This window comes from Cyprinus carpio, chromosome A2 (genome assembly GCF_018340385.1).
Source record: "Cyprinus carpio isolate SPL01 chromosome A2, ASM1834038v1, whole genome shotgun sequence".
In the NCBI taxonomy this organism is placed as follows: Eukaryota; Metazoa; Chordata; class Actinopteri; order Cypriniformes; family Cyprinidae; genus Cyprinus; species Cyprinus carpio.
This window is the reverse complement of record NC_056573.1, coordinates 22,598,651-22,621,130: the sequence shown is the minus strand read 5'-3', so window position 1 is coordinate 22,621,130 and position 22,480 is coordinate 22,598,651. Positions and strand designations below refer to the sequence as shown.

Sequence of the window (22,480 nt, the reverse complement as noted above, 5' to 3'; positions counted from 1 at the left end):
TTATTTGCATATTTGTAGTGTCAGTGTCATTCATTGGAAGAATGCAGCATGCAACCTGTTTACATAACGCCTCTACCATTGTGCATCCTCATATTATTGCAGACAGCCTTTCCTGAATGTACTTTTCAGACTATAAAGGTCTTCACTCAAATTCAAAATTTTTCCATCACCATTTTACTTTTTTTTTTTCAACTCAAATGCTGAAATGGCTGTTTATACAATGCGCTGTGTTTCTGTGGCATGTGATGAACTACATGATTGGGTGTCTGTTGCTAATCATACAGCCGTAACACTCTAACACTGCATCATTTCACACTGTACATGTTAATGTAGTGTTAACTACAACGTTAAGTTAATCACAAGTGTGAAACGTTCTTTTACAAGGTTTAGAACACCAATAACTCAGGGTTAAGCACAATGAGAAACACAATAAGAGTTGTCAGAAGTTTAGTGATGGTGATGCTGAAGTCATGCAGTCGTAGTTTAGTTTGTTCAAAGCCTACATTTAAAAATCCAATTGGGTTTTTGTTGTGTGAACCAGGGTGATACGAACCTCTGTGTTGGCTTACAAAAATATATCATCACTGTAGCGCTCTATTATAGACCTCCATGATTGTGGCAGGTTTGCAAAGCTGAAAAGTGCTGTTTAAACTGTTTAAATGATTAGAGGATCTGTTAAAAATTTCAGATGTTTCTAACTGCCATTTTTGAGATTGAGGGCACAAAGTCTCAGACAGTATTTTTGAGCGCCAAATCTTAGAAGTACACTGCCATAACAGCTGGTCTTACTGTCTGAGAGATGCGATCAATGCTATAGGCGTCAGAGGTTTTAAAGTGGGACCTGTGGCCTTTGGAGAAATTCAGAGTGATGGATGGACATCATTCTTCATATCTCGTCTCCTCTCCCAAACACTTTTGTTCTCATTGACCTTGTCTCTTTCTACTCTGGAATGTTTTTCAGCTGGTGATAAAGGGACACCCTCACCTCTTCCTGTACCCTGTGTTTCTGATGTGTGGCACCCTGGAAAGCTAAACGCAGATTAGGGGAAATGGGTGCGGGAGAGCAAGATGGCTGCCGGAGGGCCCAGTGGGGTGATTTTAGTGATGAGTGAAGATTGGGTTTCAAAGTGTTGAGAAATGCTACACAAACGAGGTCTACGGTGAAAACCGGGGGAAAGGCAGGGGCGTGGAGCCGTGGGTCATGTGTTACCACCCCGGGCAGAAAGAGAGGCCATTTAGTGGCCATTTTAGCAATGATGGAATGGCAGGTACCACCTCAGCACCTGCATTCGAGACAGTCAGAGAAGGTCACACAATCTCTCTGTACCCCTGGGTGGTCTCTGTGGTCATTTCAACACCTGAGTATACAGAGGACATAATGTGATGCATTCTGTGAGGTCTACAAGGTTCCTTTTGGGAAGCAGTTTAGCTCAAAAATTATTTTTCACACAATTACTAACACTAACATTACTAATTCTAACACATCCTGAATATGAAAAAGTTAACAAGGAGGTCTATAATACTTGGTTAAAAATATATGTAAGCATTCTTTTTGGATCCCAAAAAAATAAAAAAATAAATAAACTTGAAATCTTCCACAGCCATTTTTGAGCTAGTTACTGGAGTTAATTACATGTGACTCTGAAGCCACAGGAAAATAACACTGATGGCATCACAAGCATACAAACACAGTCCCAAATCCATTACTAGTGACTATCCTGAGCTGTTATGTTAGTACCAAGAGACATGGAAAAAATTAAAAAGAAAAAAGAAAAATCATGTCACTTTCATGCATTTAAGAGTCTCCATAAACAATCAGACAATTGTAAAATAAAATATAATGGAAAAAAAAAACTGACCCCAAACATTTGATCTATAGTCAATGTTCAATTGATAAATCAACAAAAAAATTATATATTTATTTATTGATGAAACTGATAATCGTTAAAATGATATGCCTAATTCTAAATGTCTCTCAACAGAGCAAGATTTAGAACCAAAACGTTTTAGAACAAGATGATGTAGTTACACCATCCACCAGCAGGGTAAATGGGTCATACTAACCAGCCATACCAAAACAAGTTGTTTCATCACTTATCAGAAGTACATGCAACCATTTAGGAAAAGTGGTACCAGCAATCATTCTAAAACCTGAATAGCTAATCAACACTACATGTATAACCAAGTTGATTACTATCTAAATCCAGGGTCTAGCAGTCAAATAGCTTCAGGGGGATGACCCTCATGCCAGATAGAACAGCACCAAACCAACACAAACCAGCCATGGAAGCCCTGATGTAGGTGAGATTTTGCTTGTTAACTTACGGGGAGACACCACAGACTCTCCAGAGCCTTCACAGCCGTCCTCATCATCACATTCACCACTGCTCTCTCCACTGCCTCTCTCGTCCCAGGACTCCCTGTGCCCCACACCCGGCATGACCTCTTGAATCTCCTAAAAAGAAAAAGAAAAAACACAAATATCAAATCAGTAATTATCAGTATTAAATGTAGGCGTGTACATTAGACATAGAACACAATCAGATACATCTAATTCTGAACAAGTGACAGTGTGTGTTGGAATAAACAACATGATGACACCATGGTACTATCTGTACCAAATGCAGTTTCGACAATGGATATTCAGATATGATGTGCTCAATTAACTTTTTTTAATTTTGGACACTGGAATGAGTATATGAATCTTTTCACTGACATTTCACTAGATTTTCCTTCCCCTTCAGTACAAGATTTTGACCTCAGGAAGTTAACGAATTTGATTTTAATCTTTCACTACCTGCTGGGGACTAAATGTCACAACACACTTCCTATATACAATTCTTTGAAAGTCACTTTGCACAGAAGTGCCCACTGAGGAAATAAATGTCAATGTAAAGGTCAAACTCGCATAACCCTTTAACCTTTGAGTCAGCACAATCAGGATGCACACGCTCGCCATGACCTTTCACCCCCTGCCCAGGGCTTACGTGTCAGCTAGAGATGTGAAGCTATAGATAAATATAGCAGGTTGGCCAGGAGCTAGACAGACAGATAAATATATAGATGATATTAATGGACAGTAATGACAACGGCTCCACACACATGGTTCAACCCTCACTGCTTGGCTTTCTAACTTTGTCCTGACAAAGCACATGGACGCTTTTCAAAAACGGCCACGTGCAGATTGACGCAAACGCAGAAGATGACTCTTAACCTCAACTGGTGCTCTAGGGAAAGTGTTTCAACACTGCAAATGCACCATCATGCACTCAACTCAAACCTTTTCTGTTCCTTACTAATGACCTAATACGGAAGCACTGATTTCATTAATATTTTTAGATCAGACTGGTTTAGTTTTATCCTAGTCTGAGAAGCCCTATCAAATTGCAAAGCCACAAACACAAAAAACATTAAAGTAACTATTTCCAATACACATGAAGCTGCATTTCTCATGTGTACCAGTCTTGTTATTGTTAAATAACCAACTAAATCTATTAAAAATAATTTTTGTTAACCTAAATCTGAAATAAAATACACTTAAAATACACATAGATGAAAAACTTAAACTTAAGAAAAACTTAAAATTAGAAATGTCACCTTGGCACCTAACTGAAATAAAACGAGTTAAAGTCAAAGCTAAAGTACTAAAATTACTAAAACTGAAATAAAAATAAATCTAAATGGAAAATAAATAGAAATATAAAAAACCAACTAATGACAAAGCACATTAAAACAAATTATAACATAAACTAAAATCAAAATTTAAACTGAAAATATAGAAAAGCTAATTAAAAATATAAATAAATACTTGTTGTAGTATACCAATAATGCTATAATAATATTAATGTATACCTGAGTATTTTTAATTTTACAGCTTTCAGGATTCACAACAACTTTCTATGAGAGTTTCTAAATCTGTGAAGGTCTTTCTAAATTGATGCACCGCAAATCATTAACAAACATGTACAGTCTTAATTCTCAACTGGTTTTGCTTCAGGACCCAGATTTCAAGTTGTGATCTAGTACTATAATGGTTTAACATAGATGTACATAAAATGTCAATAAAATTAGAAATGCATTTAATATTACCAATAACTGCATAGGCTAACAATTTGCACAATTATAAATAAGTCAAGTTTCGAAGTAATGAATTACTGGGAGTTATTTATAGCATTTACCTTCTATTTCTTTTCACTGCTGATCGTGACATTATTAGAAAAGCCCTGTGAGCATTTGTGGGTTGCGACCATAGACTCTATAAAAACATGGACGTAGTGTCCGTGACGTCACCCATAGACTCCTGAAGAGTGTTTTTGAAGCTCAAAGTGTGCAGAGCAGGCCGTCTCCATCTTGGCAGCGCGTCACTGCGCTACTCTCCTGGATAATCGAAAATGGGCAAAAAAGGCAGGAGCAGGTTGCTGAAGCCACGCCCACCTAGCTCGACGGCAGTGTCAGCAGCGACAATCCACCTGTCATTTAAGTGGCCATGCCCTTAATTATGCAGAACTTTAAGGCTTAATATAATTTAAACTGATGAGTTATAAAAAAATTCACCCACCTCACAAAATTAGCTATATATACCAAAATAATTTTTGAACCAGGCTGTAAGCATGTTTTTTTCTGCTGTAAAGTTGGGCATTTTAACATGGGGAGTCTATGGGACTGACTCCCTTTTGCAGCCAGCCTATGAATTGCAGTTTTAGTCACTTTCGTGTTGGCTTCATGAGAGAGAGCGACAGGTTGCCACTCGGTCGCGACCCACAAGAGAACCACAGATCTAGAGGTTGAGTGTACAAATTGCAAGCAAAATATGTCTCATAATGCTTCATCTGAAACTCCCAGTCAAGATGACAGATGCTTTTCAGCATCCTGATGCCAAACCTATTCCTGTCTTCTAATCTATTTTATTGGTAGGTACATAGTACTCCTGCATTGAGAACATGCCCTGCTGCACTATCAATAGACATAATGCACACTTGCTCAGCCCAGTACAGACACAAACACACACATACACACACACACACACACACAAACACCTCCTCAACCCCAGCATATTGAAACATATAAAGGAAACATCATGAAAAACAGGATTTTCTCTGCTCTATGAAAATAAAAGGTGGAACTGTTTATGATTTCACACAATAAAGAAATGTGCAACACAGAACTATACCACACAGTCTTTCCTAGCTGAGTTACAGAATGACGTTTGTCAACCAAAATGAGAAGAATGAGTGGGTGTTCACAAATGACTTGCATTTTTGTACAATTCTTAAAAGAAAGTTCCCAAACAAAGCTTAAGTTTATTCTCAACATAAACAGACAAGTGCCGTTTTGAGCGGGAAGCTCTTCATGTGACTATTCTTCTTTATCAGACTATTAAAACCATGTCTAATTACCAAAAAACAGCTGCTGTTGAAAAGAAAATGCTGTTCCTCAAACAACTGAGAATTGATCCAGTTAAAGGAACAGATTGGAAGTGCTCAATGCTATTTGTATTGAAGTCATATTACACTACAGTAATTGCTGAAGTAATGCATATGGATTTCCAGTTAATATGAAACAGCATGCAATTTGATGTGTTAATCATAGACAACGATACACAGTTGCAAGGTACTACTCAATTCTAACTGAACTTTATTTACACCTATATGCTTTTGATTTAATTTGTATGTAAAGCAAAACTTTTCTTATTCTGCACACTTTTGCTTAATTTAGTCATTCCGAAATATTCATGTTTATATGCAGTCACAACTAAGAGCACATTAGCATTAAGACCGCCGACGTTTATCCTCCCAACAATAATATAAAGTCAGAGCTTGCCAATCATAGTGGAGGTCATTTACATACAAACAAAAACAGCCCACATAAAAAGGTCAGAAGTGGGATGAAAATGGTCATTCAAAATTAAAATCAACATTATAAGTGGAATTAAAATGCTAAAGAAATAGAACTCTGACTCAGTAAACCAAATACACTGAATTTTACTTGAAGGCATCAGCCCAACCATTCCAACAAAAGAAATATAATTAAATGTGCAAAAAAAAAAAAAAAAAAAAAACTAATCAAGTTTTCCTCATCTGTGCTTCATGTAGTCCATTAGGTCCAATAAAGTCAACCAATGTTTATAAACAAATCTCAGAAATGAATATTTTTGATCAAAGCCCTTAGAGACCCATCAACCTTGCAATCATGCAAAGTAGTCAAATTAATAATTTAATTACATATGCGTGTGTTAATGGACTGACTGGCTCTATGGAGATCTCCACCAATACAGACAGAGTCTAAAACCCATTAAAGAGGCAGTGCTCTGGACTCATTTCCTGCTAAAGCTCTCTAATTAGACACACTATAAAGAATTAATTAAAGAATGAAAGACTGCAGTGACCATGGTTATGGTTTATTAACTGGCTGAAGGCCCAGTTATCTCAGCCTCTCTTTCTAATTCTGAAAATGACAAACAATGCTACACATTTTTTGTCACATGGGACATATAACTCACACTTTACATACTCCATTAGGCAGACAGTATAAAAGGAGTTCAATATGCAACTAATATCATCATCTGTGTGTGTGCCTCTCTTCCTGTTCACAAAGGAACACGGCCAAAATTCTCATCCTACGAGAGCAACAATCGCAGCTAGTCCAGACATCTGTTCGAAGATGTTTCCAAAGTGAGATCGGACAGCCTCCAGGCTAAATACTGCAATGGGGAACGTTCCTGCGAGGGTCACTATTGAGACAAGTTAATTTGAACATCTAGATTAATGTTTTTTTTTTTTTTTTTTTTACTGCAAAAACGAATTTTCTTACACCATGTTGCCCAATGAAAATAGCTAAACATTCTTATTAACTCTTTCCCCACCATTGACGAGTTATCTCGTCTTTTAGAAGACAACAGCTTTTTGTGTTGTTTACGGCTTTTTTGTGTTTTCAATTTTATGGTATATAGATGGCATATAGATTGAGTATTCAGACGACCAATTTCATACCTTTTATGAACCTTGACACTGTTATTTACTTGGCAGTCTATGGGACAGTCACAGGCCTCCCGGTTTTCATCCAAAATATCTTAAATTGTGTTCCGAATACGAACGAAGCTTTTACGGATTTGGAATGACATGGGGGTGAGTGATTAAAGACAAAATTTTCATTCTGGGTGGAGTATCCCTTTAAGCACATCAACTGATATATTCATTTAAAACTGGACAAATCTGGGTTATATGAAGCGATGGGAACATTTTTTGTAAGCGAAAAAACAAAAATAACGACTTTATTCTACAATTCCTTTGTCAACAGTCTCCTCTGTGTCTCTCCATATCACCGAATGCTGCGTATGCTCTTCTGCACCATCCGTGCCACAAGGATGCGATGTTTTCTTTAAAATCAAAGCTAAATACACGTGTAAATAGCGCATCCTTGTGGCACGGATGATGCAGAAGAGCATACGGATGTATATGGAGTATTCTGACGATTACTTTTATACCTTTTCCGAAACTTTCATTTTGGGGTGGAGTATCCCTTTAAATATGTAGTCTGTTAGTTCAAAGAGGTTCACAGACTGGAAGCATGAGGACGGGAATAATGTCTCTCTTTTCCACTGCGGAATGATCCAAATGAAAAATCAGGTACTAGGTCAGTAAAAGTTGTCAATGCACCAACTCCCAAAAATATGCAATAAACATAAAATACCTCAGACATTCAAACACACACACACTGGTCCAGTAAAATGTACAAGATTAAATTCCTTCCCATGTCCCTTAAACTTTCTATTCACTGTAAAGTCTAAGTTTCCAGAGTGAAAGATCCTCTCGTAAGAGCAGGTCGAGGTGTGTGTGTGTGTGTGTGTGTGTGTGTGTGTGTGTGTGTGTGTGTGTGTGTGTGTGTGTGTGTGTGTTAGTGGCTAATAGCTCATGCTGCTTTGTTGAACAAACCCCAGCAGGGCTCAAAAAAACACATTCCAGGAGTTAATGACCAAAATGAGGGTAAAATATTGCATATTTACTGCACACTGGCATCCAGAGAGAGAACAAGAGAGAAAGGGAATGAAAAAGGAAGAGAAACAGACAGAAGGTGGGGGAGAGAAAGCGATCAGGTTTATAAATCTGTGTGAGAGCAGAACAATAGCTCACTAGAGAGCTGACAAACATGCAAGAAGACATTCTTAAGACATTAAAGGGCAACAGAGCAGCAGTGTGAGTGTGTGAGGCCAAGCTTTCTTTCTCACGGCTCCCTGAAGAGGGTTTCTGCTGCTTAGGGTGAGCTCTGCGCTCTCATGAACACACACACAGGCAGGGTGTGTAGTTAACAGTCCCACCCTCACACAGACAGACCCCATCAACTCATGAGGTCTAGAACAATAGACTGCTGAAAGAAAGATAGAAAGATAGAGACAGACAGATAGACAGACAAAAGTGACAGAGAGAAGCAGAAAAGAGAGACATGCACAACCGTTCAATTGTAAAAAGTATGAAAGAGTGTGCTAAACGGTGTTATTTTTGTATTTATGTAATTTTGTATACTACTTTAGTACTTATATACATTTATATACTATTAGAATTTTTATTTATATTCTAAGTTAACTCTTTTTTGTTAAATCTTCAGTTTGAATTTGAAAGAAAGAAAGAAAGAAAGAAAGAAAGAAAGAAAGAAAGAAAGAAAGAAAGAAAGAAAGAAAGACAGAAAAAGAAAGAAAGGCAGGAGGAGTGACAAACAGGAGTGTGCAAGAAAGAAAGAAAGACAGAAAAAGAAAGAAAGGGACAAGAAAAGAAGAAGGGCATGGAGGACGTGAACATCATTATAAAGAATGCCCTCTCCTTCTTTTGGCTGCATTCTTTCGCTCTGAACTTCACGACTCCAGGACAAACAGAGCTCGGCGTCTGCGTGGCACAGCGCTCATGTCAGTGACCTCCTCTCCTGAAGGAAAAGGGATTTCACAGACATCAGAGTGCCTGGCAAATCCTCTCATACTTTCCGTGGACACAGAGGACGTGCTGCTCGAATGGAGCTGTTTCAGGGAGTCGCGGTTTCACATGTGAAATAACGTCAACAGGACATTAAATGAACATGATAAAACACCGTCAGGAGCGATCTGTGAGCTATCAGGCATGTGATCAAACTAGCCGATCATCTGAGAATCACTGAGAACTTAGCTGTACGGATTGAACAAGAATAATAAGTCCAAATGAGACTAGAGGAGAGGTTAGTGCAGAGGAGATGGCATGTGAAGAGATGAGGTGACAAAAGGAGGGAAAAAAAATACAGGAGACTAGAGGAGAGGAATTGAAGTGAAGTCAACCATCCTGTTGTGGAAGCAGAGGATTCTGCTCTGTTCACATGTTTGTGTGATTCAAGATTTGTCATAATGCTGTCCAGAACATCAGAACACGACTTTACAAAACAGAGAGAGTGCTCAGATGTCCATCTAAATGCTTTTGATTCCGTTTGCATCCACACAGACATTACATAAAGCAATAAGCCACGAGAGGCTGCAGATTACATTTGAGGTAAAAATATGAAGAAATAACAAAACAGTGGCAACAGCAATGCAGTGGAAGTATCAATGTTCAATAAATGATTAAATGTATTATTATTAAGTCAGTATAATACATTTTTATATTATACAGGCTATTATATTGATTTTAAATATGATTAATCTGATCAGAAATTTTAAATTAGAAATCAAAAAGTTGCAACTAATGTATAAAAAAGGCAGTTTGTCTATGTATACAGCATCTATCAATTCAATGATCACAAGAAATGCAAGAGATAAAAATTCACAAATTAAATTAATAACACATTTACATTTATTTCTATTCATTTAACAGTAGCTTTTATCTAAAGTGACTTGCAAATGAGTTGACCAGGCCAGCACAGACTAGAACTGATGTGTCAGTGCAAAACATGCATTAGTTATTTAAGTGATCACAGCTTCAAAATACTCACAGCTATACTCACAAAAGGCCATGCATTCATACAGTTTCATAAAGTTAAAGGGGGTGTTAGGCATGACACATTACAGCAAAATGATTTTTTTTCTTAATAAGAATGATTTTTTTTTTTATAATAATATTGTTGAATTTTTTTGAAGGTTTTTTGCCTCGTTTTAGTTTTTCTTACCACATTTGCATATACTGGAGCATAGACGTCACTGATTTGTTAGATTAATGCATAACAAACTATTCCAAAACAAAACATCTAACTGTATAAGAAAAATAACATTAATTCAAGAAATACTCCCCAAAACAGTCTTAATTATCATTTATTTTAATTTTTATTATTTGTATGAAAATTAATAAATATTAACTGTTAGCAAGTACTCTTCCTTTAGTAAATTAACTTGCAAATTTCTCTCTCTGCCCATTGCAACAAGTAAAAATGCGAAAAGTTGCCTATAAAATGTTAAAAATTATGGATTTCAAATATATTAAATTAATATAATTATTCTTTTTATAATCAGAAATTGCAAACATTTTCCATCAAGTATCAGTACTGATATTATCAATATTAACCTTGTTCGTACCTGCAGATTGAAAAGAAAAGCACCCTCAACCACTTAAAACACAAATTTGCTTCTCTAATAAATTTATCTTAAGAAAGTTACATATTTTTACAAGACAAAATACTGATTAAAATTACTTTTTTGCAATAAAATGATGATAAAACTTACATTTAATGATAATATTAATCACAATAAACAATTATTTCACTAATAACTAAATAGACACATACTTTATTAACTTAATTACACTGTAAAGATTGATTGGTTGATTGATTGATTGATTGGTTGATTGATTGATTGATTGATTGATTGATTGATTGATTGATTGAAATTTACTAGTCATTATTGAGTGAAACCTGTTCCAGTTATTTCATTGTGTATGCTGTTTGCAAGCTACTCTGCTCATTAATATGAATTCAGCTGATGTGTATTCACTGGTGTGTAATGCATATATCAATCACAGTGCAATGACACTGAATGCTGCTCATTTAACGGTTTCATCTTCACTGGACTGTTGTTGATATTATGCCCAAAGTGAACTCAGATGTGTATAGATATGTGACAGCCAGCAGACAGGCAGTGGTGAATGTTCAGTGAACTCTTTCCAGAGCTGTAGATCTCTCTACTCACTTCAAACGGTGTGTTCTGTTCTCCCTGAGGCCTCAGACAAGAGACAAGCCTTTGATACAGAATACCACTATACTGTGTCTATACTACACACCTGATACCCTGCTATGAGAACGGACTGTTGAGAAAAAAAATAGAGGTCAAGTGATAAACCAGAGTAAATAATCAACACACACCTGACACCAATCAGACAAATAACTGACAATTAACAATTAACACTACAAACAGTGTGTGTGAGTATAAGCATTGTGTGATACAGATAGTTTTGTTTTTTTTAAAGATAGGTATATTTAATAGTTCACCCCCCCTCCCCACCACACACACACACACAAAAAAAAAAAAAAAATCTGTCATCACTCGTATCATGTCTTTCTAAATCTGTTTGGTTTCCATTGACTTGCCCAGATTTTTTTGTCCATACAATGGAAGTCAATGGGAACGAAACTGTTTGGTTATCTATTTTTTACTTTCCACAGAAGAAAGTCAATCATACAAGTTTGGAATGACAAGAAGGCAAGTAAATGATGACAGAATTTTCATTACTGAGTGGACTATCCCTTTAAAAGTGAAGATTTCAGCACTAATAGGTCGTAACAAATGAAGTTATCTTAAAGAGAAAGATTAGACTGAACAAAAGGAAAAATAAAGGTATACTGAGAAAAATGAAAATGGTCATTGTTGACTTGCCCCTCATGTCATTGCAAACCTTTTTCCTTTAAAAGAAGATGTGTAAGTCTGTGCATGTAGTCCATATGACTGATGCGCTATATTTGAAATAATATGTCAATAAGATACATACTGTACACTTTGTGTAAGGGACAGACCAAAGCTATTCACAAAGAACCTTTCCTTGCTCCAAAGTTCCTAAATTTCATGTGTTTATTTTAAATACATTTGAATAATGCACAAAATAAAAAATTATCATATGGACCACTAATATTTTTTAATGGTGTATTTTTTGCCATTTTTAAAAGTTCAAATCAATAAGCCACAAAAGGCCATATATTCTTCTTTGGTTACGATATGTTGAGAAATTCAACAAAGTTTTAACAAAATAATAACAACAACAATATAATAAAATATATTAATGTTCAGTAAATAATTAAATAAATAAAAGTCAATATAACAATATACTGTAATAGCCAATAAAATTTTATAATTTTATATAGTGATTTTAAAACTTTTAAGGGGTGCTGTTAACCTGCGTTACATGTGATGAAAAAAATTCTCTAAAAGAGAAAGGGCAGACTGAACAAAAGGAAAAATAAAGGTAAATTACTGAGAAAGTCCTTTAAAGGAACAGTTCACACTTAAATGAAAATTCTGTCACCATTTAGCGACAGACAAAATTTAAGCTGATATTCACAAAAAGCTTTTACTGCTCAGAAGTGCCTAATTTTCATGCTTGTAATTTAAATAAATTTGAATGTTTTCACAGTAAAAATGTTAATAATGACTGTTCCTCACACAAAGATACCCATGGACCCCTTTTATGTTGGTTTTATTAGTATTTTTGGAGCTTTAAGGCACGTTCACACCAAGCACGATAACTATAAAGATAACGATAAAGATATAGTTCTAAAAATCGTTTTCAGTATTAAAGAACACACCACAACTATAACGATAAAGACAAAGAAAAACGATATCGTTGGAATCACTTTCAAAACGATTTTTTTTCCAGCTGATGAAAGATAAAAAATTGACAGCCAATCAGAATCCATCCTGCTGTAACGAGCTCGAGAATTTAAAGCGGCGGACGAGCGTGCGCTTAGAATAAAAAGAAGATATCGTTCGCTGGTGTGGACGCTAATATCGTTATCTACATTTTACATTTAATCATTTAGCAGACGCCTTTATCCAAAGCGACTTACAAATGAGAACAGTAGAAACAATCAGATCAACGAGAGAACAACAACGGTATACAAGTGCTATGACAAGTCTCAGTTAGTCTAGTACAGAACACGTAGCCAGGGTTTTTTTTTTTTTTTTTTTTTGGATATGATAGACAAGAAAAAGAAAAGGTAAGTACTAGTATTAGTTGTTTAAGTGCAGGCGAAAAAGATGAGTCTTTAGATGTTTTTTGAAAATGAGTAAAGACTCAGCTGTTCGAATTGAGATCGGGAAGTCATTCCACCAGCTGGGCGCAGACCAGGAAAAGGCCGTGAGAGTGATTTTGAACCTCTTTGGGATGGCAACACAAGGCGTCGTTCACTTGCAGAGCGCAAACTTCTGGAGGGTGCATAAGATTGAACTAGTGAGTTTAGGTATGTTGGTGCCGTGCCAGTGGTCGTTTTGTAGGCAAGCATCAGTACCTTGAATTTGATGCGAGCGGCTACTGGTAGCCAGTGTAACCTGATGAGGAGAGGAGTAACATGATCTGTTTTTGGCTCATTGAAGACAACCCTCGCTGCTGCATTCTGGATCAGTTGTAGAGGCTTGATAGTACAGTACATGCAGGAAGGCCCGCCAGGAGAGCATTACAATACTCCATCTTTATAGTTATCTTTATAGTTATCATCCTTGGTGTGAACGGGCCTTTACAATCCCTGTTCACCAATTACTTTCATTGTTTTTCGAAAGAAGCAGCTCACTAAATTACTCCTTTCATGTTCCATGGCAGAAAAGAATAAGTCATACCGGTTTGGAACAGCATGAGAGTGAAACACTTACGACAGAATCTTCATATTTGGGTGAACTATTCATTTAACTGATGTTGTAGCTAAAGACCAAAATCCACCCAAAGGTACTGGCAGTCCAAACAGGGCGGATAATAAATACGTTTTCTGTAATGCAGTAAAACAGACTTCCTGTACAGCAGGTGCTAAGAGAACAGTAGTGCCGCAGGTCAACACAAGCCCCTTCTGATACTCTAAAAGTGAAAAGCTCCCTTCCCTATAGTCCACATTTACACACATGAGTGTGATGACATGCGACAGTATATGAGTGCTGAAAAACACACAAACTCACAACCCGAGCACAGAGATGCTATTGTGTCTCCACACCCAAAAGCAGCTGTGCCGCTGGCCTGTTCTCCAGATTCCAGTAGGGGATATTTATGGGGAATCAGACGTATTTATTAAGCTTTAATAGGAGTGGCGGGCCACGGCGACCTGAACTACAGGCATCAGACCACGGCTGGGTTGTTTCATGTGTAGTTTAACATCCACTGAGGAAATCTGACATTTCTTTGCACTTTTTAGCACACATATATACATATCTTTCATGCATTCTGTATTTTTGTCTTCATTACAAATAAAAATGTCCTTAAAAAACAATATCTGATTTTAATTAGAAATAATTTTGTTAAAAAAAAATGCACTTGATGCAAACCTGCATACAGTGTTAAGTCTTGTTTTCTGAGAATATATCTTGAATTAAATTTATTTAATTCAAGATATTTTAATTAAATAAATTAATTCAAATAATTTATTTTAAAGCATAAACATCAATAAAATGTGTTAGATTTTTAACAAGAAAAAATTTAATTGTTTAACTATTTAGATTTTAGCAGTTTTGCCTCTCAAATACATTTACCTGGTTTTAAGGAAGTTTAGATATTTTAAAATATATATATATATATATATATATATGTTATAAGACACATATTTAGGAAATCTTTAAAAAAAAAAATACTGATTAAGATATATCAGAAAATATTCTTGTTTGTAGATCAGGAATCACTATTATCAATACTGAACCAGAATAATTTTTGACATTTTATTGCTCGAAATTGCTTTACCAAACATGCAGGATTTTTGACCATTTGACTGTATAAAACTGGAGTCTACTGTAACTGAAACAATCTGAATTGTAATTTTTTGCCATTTCCTGCATTTGGACAATAAATTGCAAAGTTATAAACAATGACTATAGCCAGAAATGAGATTAAACTGTGAGCTAAGGTGGAGACCAGCCCATCAGAGATTAATCTGGATTGAAGGTGTCCAGACATTCTGCTATGTACACAAACAAATGAGTGTGGGTGGATCCCAGCTCCTAAGCAGCTAATCTTAACTATCAAAGTGAGGAGAGCAATGTCAGGCCAAAGTCAGGGATAGTCAAAGTTTAAGGGTGAAAGTTGTTTTCACACTTATTTAACTGCTTGTATAAGTGTCAAGAAAAAAGAAAAAAAAACCTTCAGTTAAATGCAAATTATTACCACTGTGAGTATCAGTCTCAACTGTTAACTACTATAACTTCATAATGAGTTACCAAAAATGCAAAATGATGACATTACACCTGTTTATTACTTAAGATGCATCAGATGGGAGTTCCATCTTTCTATCATGAATGCAAAACAAGAGATGCAAAGAATATGTCAATAATAATGGTTTCAAACAACACCAAAAGTGTAACAAAAACAAAACAAAACTGAACAGCAAAGAAATAAAGTGAGAATGAAAACACAAAAGAAAGCAAAACTGCAAAAGAAAGAACAAGCAAATGAAAGAGAAAAAAGTGTGATAGAAAGAGGTGAAGAACAAAAGAGAGTAAAATAGACAAAGAAATAGAGTGAATGAAATACAAAAGAGAAAAAGAAAGAGCAAAAGAAAGAAATAAGCAGCTAAAGCAAAAGTGAAAGAAAGAAAGAAAGAAAGAAAGAAAGAAAGAAAGAAAGAAAGAAAGAAAGAAAGAAAGAAAGAAAGAAAGAAAGAAAGAAATGTCATGAGCAAGAGAGCTGGACAGACTATTGCCACACAGAGCCTCGGGGGATTCTGGGAAAATCATCTTTTATTCTGAAGGTCTTTCAGTGTGCAGTCTGCTATTAGCATGACAAAAACAGCACTTTGCCATCCAAAATGCCCTGTTTTCTGAACCTCTGCTCCTTTCAACTCTGTCGTTCTCTCTGTGTCACTCTCTCAGTTTCTTTAACCACATATTTCCCCGTTCAAACTTCCAAAGTACACAGGATCAATATTTCCATTCTCTTTCTCTGCGCTGAGACTAACACAGCAGATTCCACTGGTGGTTTTCAGTATTCATAATCGCAATAGGAAATCAAATATTTCTCACCATCTGGGAAAAAGAAATTCATAACTTTATCAGGGTGAAACAGGAGTGAATATAAGAGAGAGAGTGTTAATGTTCTTCCCTTATCTGTAAGTTTCCATAAATGATTTCATTTTTCTGTTCGTTTAAAGGCAAGTCAGAAATAAGCACTCTGATGGCTATCAGATATTACATATATCAGTAATGGAATGGGAACAATCAAACCCAGAACAATAAAATGGACTGCATTTTAACAAAATAAAATGATTTTCTATTATACATGATATTTCTTATATGTATGTTTCCTATTCAAACAACAACAACAACAACAACAACAACAATAATAATAATAATAATAATAATAATGAAACCAGAATGACAGTATTTTGTCATTTTTCAAAACTTTTTAAAATTAAAAATAGATGCACAAAAAGAAAGAGCAAAGGAAATAAATAGTAAAAAAAGAAAGAACGAGTGAAAGAAATTGCCTGAAGCTGTATTTTATCAAAACAACGTCATTTTCTATTCTACATGATTATTGCTATATATTTTCTATTCAAGAAAAAAAAATATTAGTAAAAGTACTAATACCAATAAAAATAATTATATAATTATTATTCATATTATTATTAACTATTCAATTTATTTATATTTATTTATTTTCAAACATGCTGAAAATAATACTACATTAAGGTTTCATTATTATTATTATTATTATTATTATTATTATTATTATTCACATGAGTGTGAAAAAAATCCTTGTTTTAACTTAACAGAAAAAAGAGATGTGAAATAACATACTAATACATAAACTGGAACCACTTGTACATAACACAATTAAAAATCAATTTTAATAAATTATAATATTTTAATTATAATTCAAAATTAATGTAAATTTCATATAAAAGTGTTTATGACACAGATGTGTTTGTCGTGTGTGATAAAGCCACTGTGCATATACAGAATGTGTGTGTGTGTGTGTGTGTGTGTGTGTGTGTGTGTGTGTGTGTGTGTGTGTGTGTATTAGGCCATGATGTTCTCACCATTGTTTACTGATGGCACCAGTTCACGAGACAGATAGATGACTCTGTTAGGTCAGTCAGCACAGATTCAATCTACAGCCCCTGCCACTCCTCATTTCTACTCTTTAATTCTTCACTTCCCATCAGAATCTACCTTACTTCCACATGTGACGTATAAACTCCCTTCCTCCACAGCCATAGCTGTTAAACAAATCTAAAAGTCTGCACTAGGTGCCGTTAATTAGGCAGAAGTTTCATCAGTTAGTTATTTTTTGAAGAACATCAGAATCACTTTGATGAGCTGTTTAATTCACATCTGAAAAAGAACCATATGCCCTTGTTTCCTGCCACATTGTTAATGCATGACTGCTCCATCAGGTCTGTCAGAATGAGAACAGAACATCTCAAACAGCAACAGCAAAATGCTTCTAAAGACATCAGCACATTTCTTCAAACTGCCTATAGTGGGTCGACAACACTGCCTGATTTGATTAGCGTTGGAAAAGTTGTAATTTCTTTTATCATAAAAAACCAATACATGCAAAAAACAGAATATTAGTGGAATACAATAAACAATGTTGTAAAAAAAAGTGCTCTAATGGTTATCAGATATTACAAGGGCTGTCACTAACAATTATTTTGGTAATCAAGTAATCGGTTGACTATTCTGACGATTAATCGAGTAATCTGATTTATTTTTCTTTTTTTTTTCAGTTATTAAAATAGAGCTTAGCGAAGCTTAAAATTAGTATGAGCAATGAGGCAATAATAATTGGTTCAAATAAAATATCCAAAGCAAGTAATCATATGATTGAACAAAACCTAAAATACATAGTGTAATAAAACAATATAATCATAACTTATGTACAATATTATATCATTGCCTGCAGAGGGCACCAACGGCCTGACAATTGTTTTTACACTTTACAGCATGATCTAATCATTGTTTAATATTGACTAAACAACATTTAATTCAAATGTCCACTTGATCATTAATATTTGGCTACTTGGCTATTTCTACCCTATGATAGAAATGCTATAGCCACTGTCATTTCTTGAACAAGAACATGTGGAAATCAAAACATGCAAACTCAGAGTTAGCATTTTACAAAGATAACGATGTATTTTTCTGTGCTGGTGTAGGTTTATAGAATGGTGCATAAGCAACTCAGACTCACAGCATATGCAGAGATGCAGTTTGAGACAGTCCGCACATGTAAGTGAAAACTGTTTATGTGGAGCAGCATTTACTGTGAATGTAGCCGCTCTAAGATGCACATAACCTACACGCATAGAAATAAAATGCATATTAAACCTGCAGCACATATATTTATTTAATTGAATCACAGCCTTTGTGAATTCATAATAGCACTATGCTTTATTAGGATTTTTAAATGGTTTTCATATTTTGTGCAGCCTTAAAAAGCAGTCTAATAATGCTTTTCATGGATTCTCGTCCATGGAATGTGCCACTTTCAGTATTTTGCAGGTTAATCAACACGGGCTAAATATATAATCGAGTCCACGAATTGTGGCAGCCCCAGATATTATAAATATCAGCAGCTGCATTTTAATAAAATAATACAATTTTCTATTTTACACAACATTTAATATCATGTATAAATGTATTTCCAAATTTTAAATTTAATTGTATTATTATTGTTATTATTAACTATTATTATTATCTAATAAAATAAAATATTTTAAAGCAACAAAAATACTTCCAGTAATATTTCATAAACATCATCATCATTATTATTATTATTCACATTCATGTTTAGTAATAAAATCAACATTTTATCTTAAAAGATAAAAGATGTGAATAATGTTCTAATCAGCATATTTCTTCAGACTGCTTACAGCAGGTCAACAACACTGTCTGATGTTATTATCATTGTAAAAGTTGTGATTTCTTTTATGATAAAAGTTTGCAAAAAACGGAAATATAATAAAAGTGAAAGTGAAAGTGAAGAGAAAGTGAAGTGACGTGTGGCCAGGTATGGTGACCCATACTCGGAATTTGTGCTCTGCATTTATAATCACCTAAAATAAGCAATGTACCACTTTTGGTCACTGATAGGCATCACTAAGGTAGCATTTTGCATTTAGAGGTCTTATCTTCTACTGAATAATCTACACTATAACCTGTACATATCCCTTACAAAAACTAGTGTTGTGGTAAAATGGTGCTCTGATATCATGGTATTTTGACCATATTGACTACCATGTTCATGTAAAATTGCATTTCAATTAATACCATGGTGTTACTATGACAGTACAATGCTTAAAACCTGTGGTATTCCCTGAGACACAGCTGATGGATATTCCCTAGCTCAAACAACACTCATGTTATGCAAATCTGTGAACTTGTGCATCATGGAGCAAAATTTAGCCAAGCAGAACACTATGATGATAACCCTGCTTCTGTTTACAAGTTTTAAGAGCATCACATTCATCTAAATCTCATTCTAATTTGGTGTAAAAAGGGGTTATGTGAACATAACCTCCCAAAGCAATGTTTGATCACTATGGTTGCTATCTTAGAAAAAACATATTCATCAATGGATCAATTAGTAATAGATTTTAAGCAATTACTAGTGAATGTTATACTTCTTAAAGAGATAAAGAGAAAAATGATTTACTCATCCTGATGTCGTACCAAACAAGTGTAATTTTAGTGTCACTGAGATACTATTATACTATTATAGTTTTTTAAAACATTTTGAATTTAGTTTTTATACTTTGTCTGCATTTAAATTTTAAAGTTTAAGAAATGCTGTTGTCTGTTTTTTTATATGTCTACATAGTTTTTATTTATTTTTTAATTAAGTTTTAGTTTTAGATGTTTTAATATACCACGAAATGTTGCCTTGGCAAATAGCTGAAATAAAATGTTATTTAAGTTAATTAAATATGTAAAATAAGTTTTTTATATTTAATTTTATAATGGAATTTTATAAAACAGAAAAGTAACCAAAAAAACAGATCGGTAAATGAGTAAATAATAACAGAATTTTTATTTTTATGTGAACTATCCCACTAAGATGATATAGATGTGTGCAGTAGTGTCACCAAATCGTGATATTTCTCACCATGTTGAAGAGCTCAAGTCTGTTTTTGACATCCATAAGCACAGGGTCAGCACCTCTGACCCTTACTTCTGGATTCAGTCTTTGAGCATGAACTCCATTGCCCACCACTCTTGCAGTATAACTGAGAAAGAGAGAGAGAGAGAGAAAGACACAAACATTAAGAGATATGCTCTTATTTGCACCATGAAGCCCCATCAGAAATAGACTTTTGGTTGAAGTCCCCTGGAAACTTAAATCTTCAATCTACTGTTTGGCTTTACCATGACATGGACGGCATTCTGTCCTGACAGCCTAACAGATCAATAAGGCCTTTCATAGAACGTTAACTGCCTTCCTAAAAGTCCTAAACACCTGCACACACACAAACACAAGCCATCTAATTACAAGAGCAGTATACCTCTTTCTCTCTCTTATTATCATGCTGTTCCAAAAAATTTGCCAGTATTATTTCTAAAAGCATGAATTTTCAACCCACACACTAAAAATACATTATTCATCGACCAATTTTAAGATGTGATGAGAACACAAACAGAAGAAATGCTGTATGCATATGGGGTTGTGTGTGTGACTGTAAACATTAACTGAATTTTGTGTAGGTGCTCTTTTTTTATATTGGATTGCAGAAATAAATATGATAAAAATGATTTCTAATGCATGAAATTAACCCATGTTATGGTCTACCTCCACACAAACTAACATTAAAGTGACTTGTCCAAAAGCACAATGGAGGTTGCTCCTAAACCTAAATCATCACAATTTATAAGCCACAAACACTTCCACTACGGTGGAAAGTGTATGATTTTTAGTTTACATTTTGCACAGTGAAAGTTTCTAAAGATTAGATTAAGTTTATTTTGTGTGTGTGTGTGTGGGGGGGGGTAATATCATCCCTATCAGACTGATGCCTCGTCTGATTACTGTCTTTTACAACTAAATATATCCCAAAACCCCTGATCTTCTGATAATCTTAATATTATAACCTATAAAACATGATCTATAAAAATAGCAGCTCAGCATCATACACAATTAAAAAGCTTTTATTTTGAATTTAGATGTCTAAACTTGTTCTGTAGGGTCAGCCTTTACTCTCTCTCTCTCTAATGATTCAACAACTAGTATTTGCACTAGCCTGGACATCCTTTATTGCAGGATCATTTTGCATTACTGTAATCCGCTCTCTCTGTCTCAGAAAGATAAGTATAAAGAGATGTTTTGTTAATAGAGGCTGTTTAGTAGCCTTGGTTTTGGGATTTTTTTTTTTTCTCATTCATTTACTAAACTAAAACTGAATTGAAACTAGAAAACACCAAAGAAACTAAAAATAAAACAAAGTGAAAACTAAACTAATGAAAAATGAAAAATGAAAAAAAAAGGAAAAAAAAAAACCTCTAAACACAGTCTAATAAACATAAACATCTCAGACAGCCTTATATACATGATAAACATACTCAACGATGCAAATAAAAACACATTTTTGAATAAAACACATTAAAAGCATCTCTGACAGGATGCTGTCTGGTTCCCAGCATGAAGCAGCTCAGCATTGCAAACATCCCATAATCACTGTGTTCCCAGATTTCCATGGAAACAGAGATTATCACAAAAGCTTTGAAAATTAATGATGTTTGAGCATGAAACTCACATGTAAATGCTTCTGGTTTTGAAATTTGAAACATACAAAACAGAAGCTAACAATTTTGGGAACTGGGCTGCAGATCTATTTGCATTCTTAAACATCAAAAATCTTTTAAATAAAGCCTTATGATGCCATTTAAGTTCTATTTGGTGCCAGATAATTTTAAGTTCTGTTTGGTCTTTAGAAATTCAAATACGTGTTAAAAGATTATAGGACAACCTATAATGTAACATTAAGAAGCTAAACAACCACCTTAGAGTGGAGAAAAAAATAAAGAAATTATTCCATAAATAAAAAGGCGGAACAAATATTTTTACAACCCGAAAGAACCATTAAAAACCCTATAAGAGTGTAGAACTTCTCATGTTTTAAAGCAAAACAAACCAAAAAGAAAAGTAAAAATTTTCACAATGTGACTGAGTATGTGTGTGAGAGAGGGAAGAAAAAAAGAAACAAGACCTTAGATTGCAAACAGCAGAGCTGCTCTGTAATTAATGGGGCGGCAGAGAGTGAATGAGAACCACTAGAATGTGCAAATCTGATCTGGATAAATTAGAGGTTTGGAGTGCGATAAACTGGCAGAGAGAGCCATGTCACAGACATGGAAATTACAAGC

The 22,480-nt window shown here is 34.7% G+C and overlaps 1 protein-coding gene across 3 annotated transcripts in view; it reads right to left on the bottom strand.

Moving 5' to 3' along the window:
* Positions 1–22,480, bottom strand: part of LOC109100706 (glypican-5-like) — a 99,112-nt gene that overhangs the window by 19,015 nt on the left and 57,617 nt on the right. For 2 of the 3 annotated variants that reach the window (XM_042710972.1, XM_042710983.1), the window contains 2 exons: positions 20,229–20,349; positions 2,326–2,455 (listed from right to left, as the gene is read on the bottom strand). In XM_042710972.1, coding sequence (XP_042566906.1) covers positions 2,326–2,455; positions 20,229–20,349 — 251 coding nt within the window. The remainder of the gene's footprint in view (positions 1–2,325; positions 2,456–20,228; positions 20,350–22,480) is intronic. The other variant, XM_042710991.1, reaches the window with a different exon arrangement.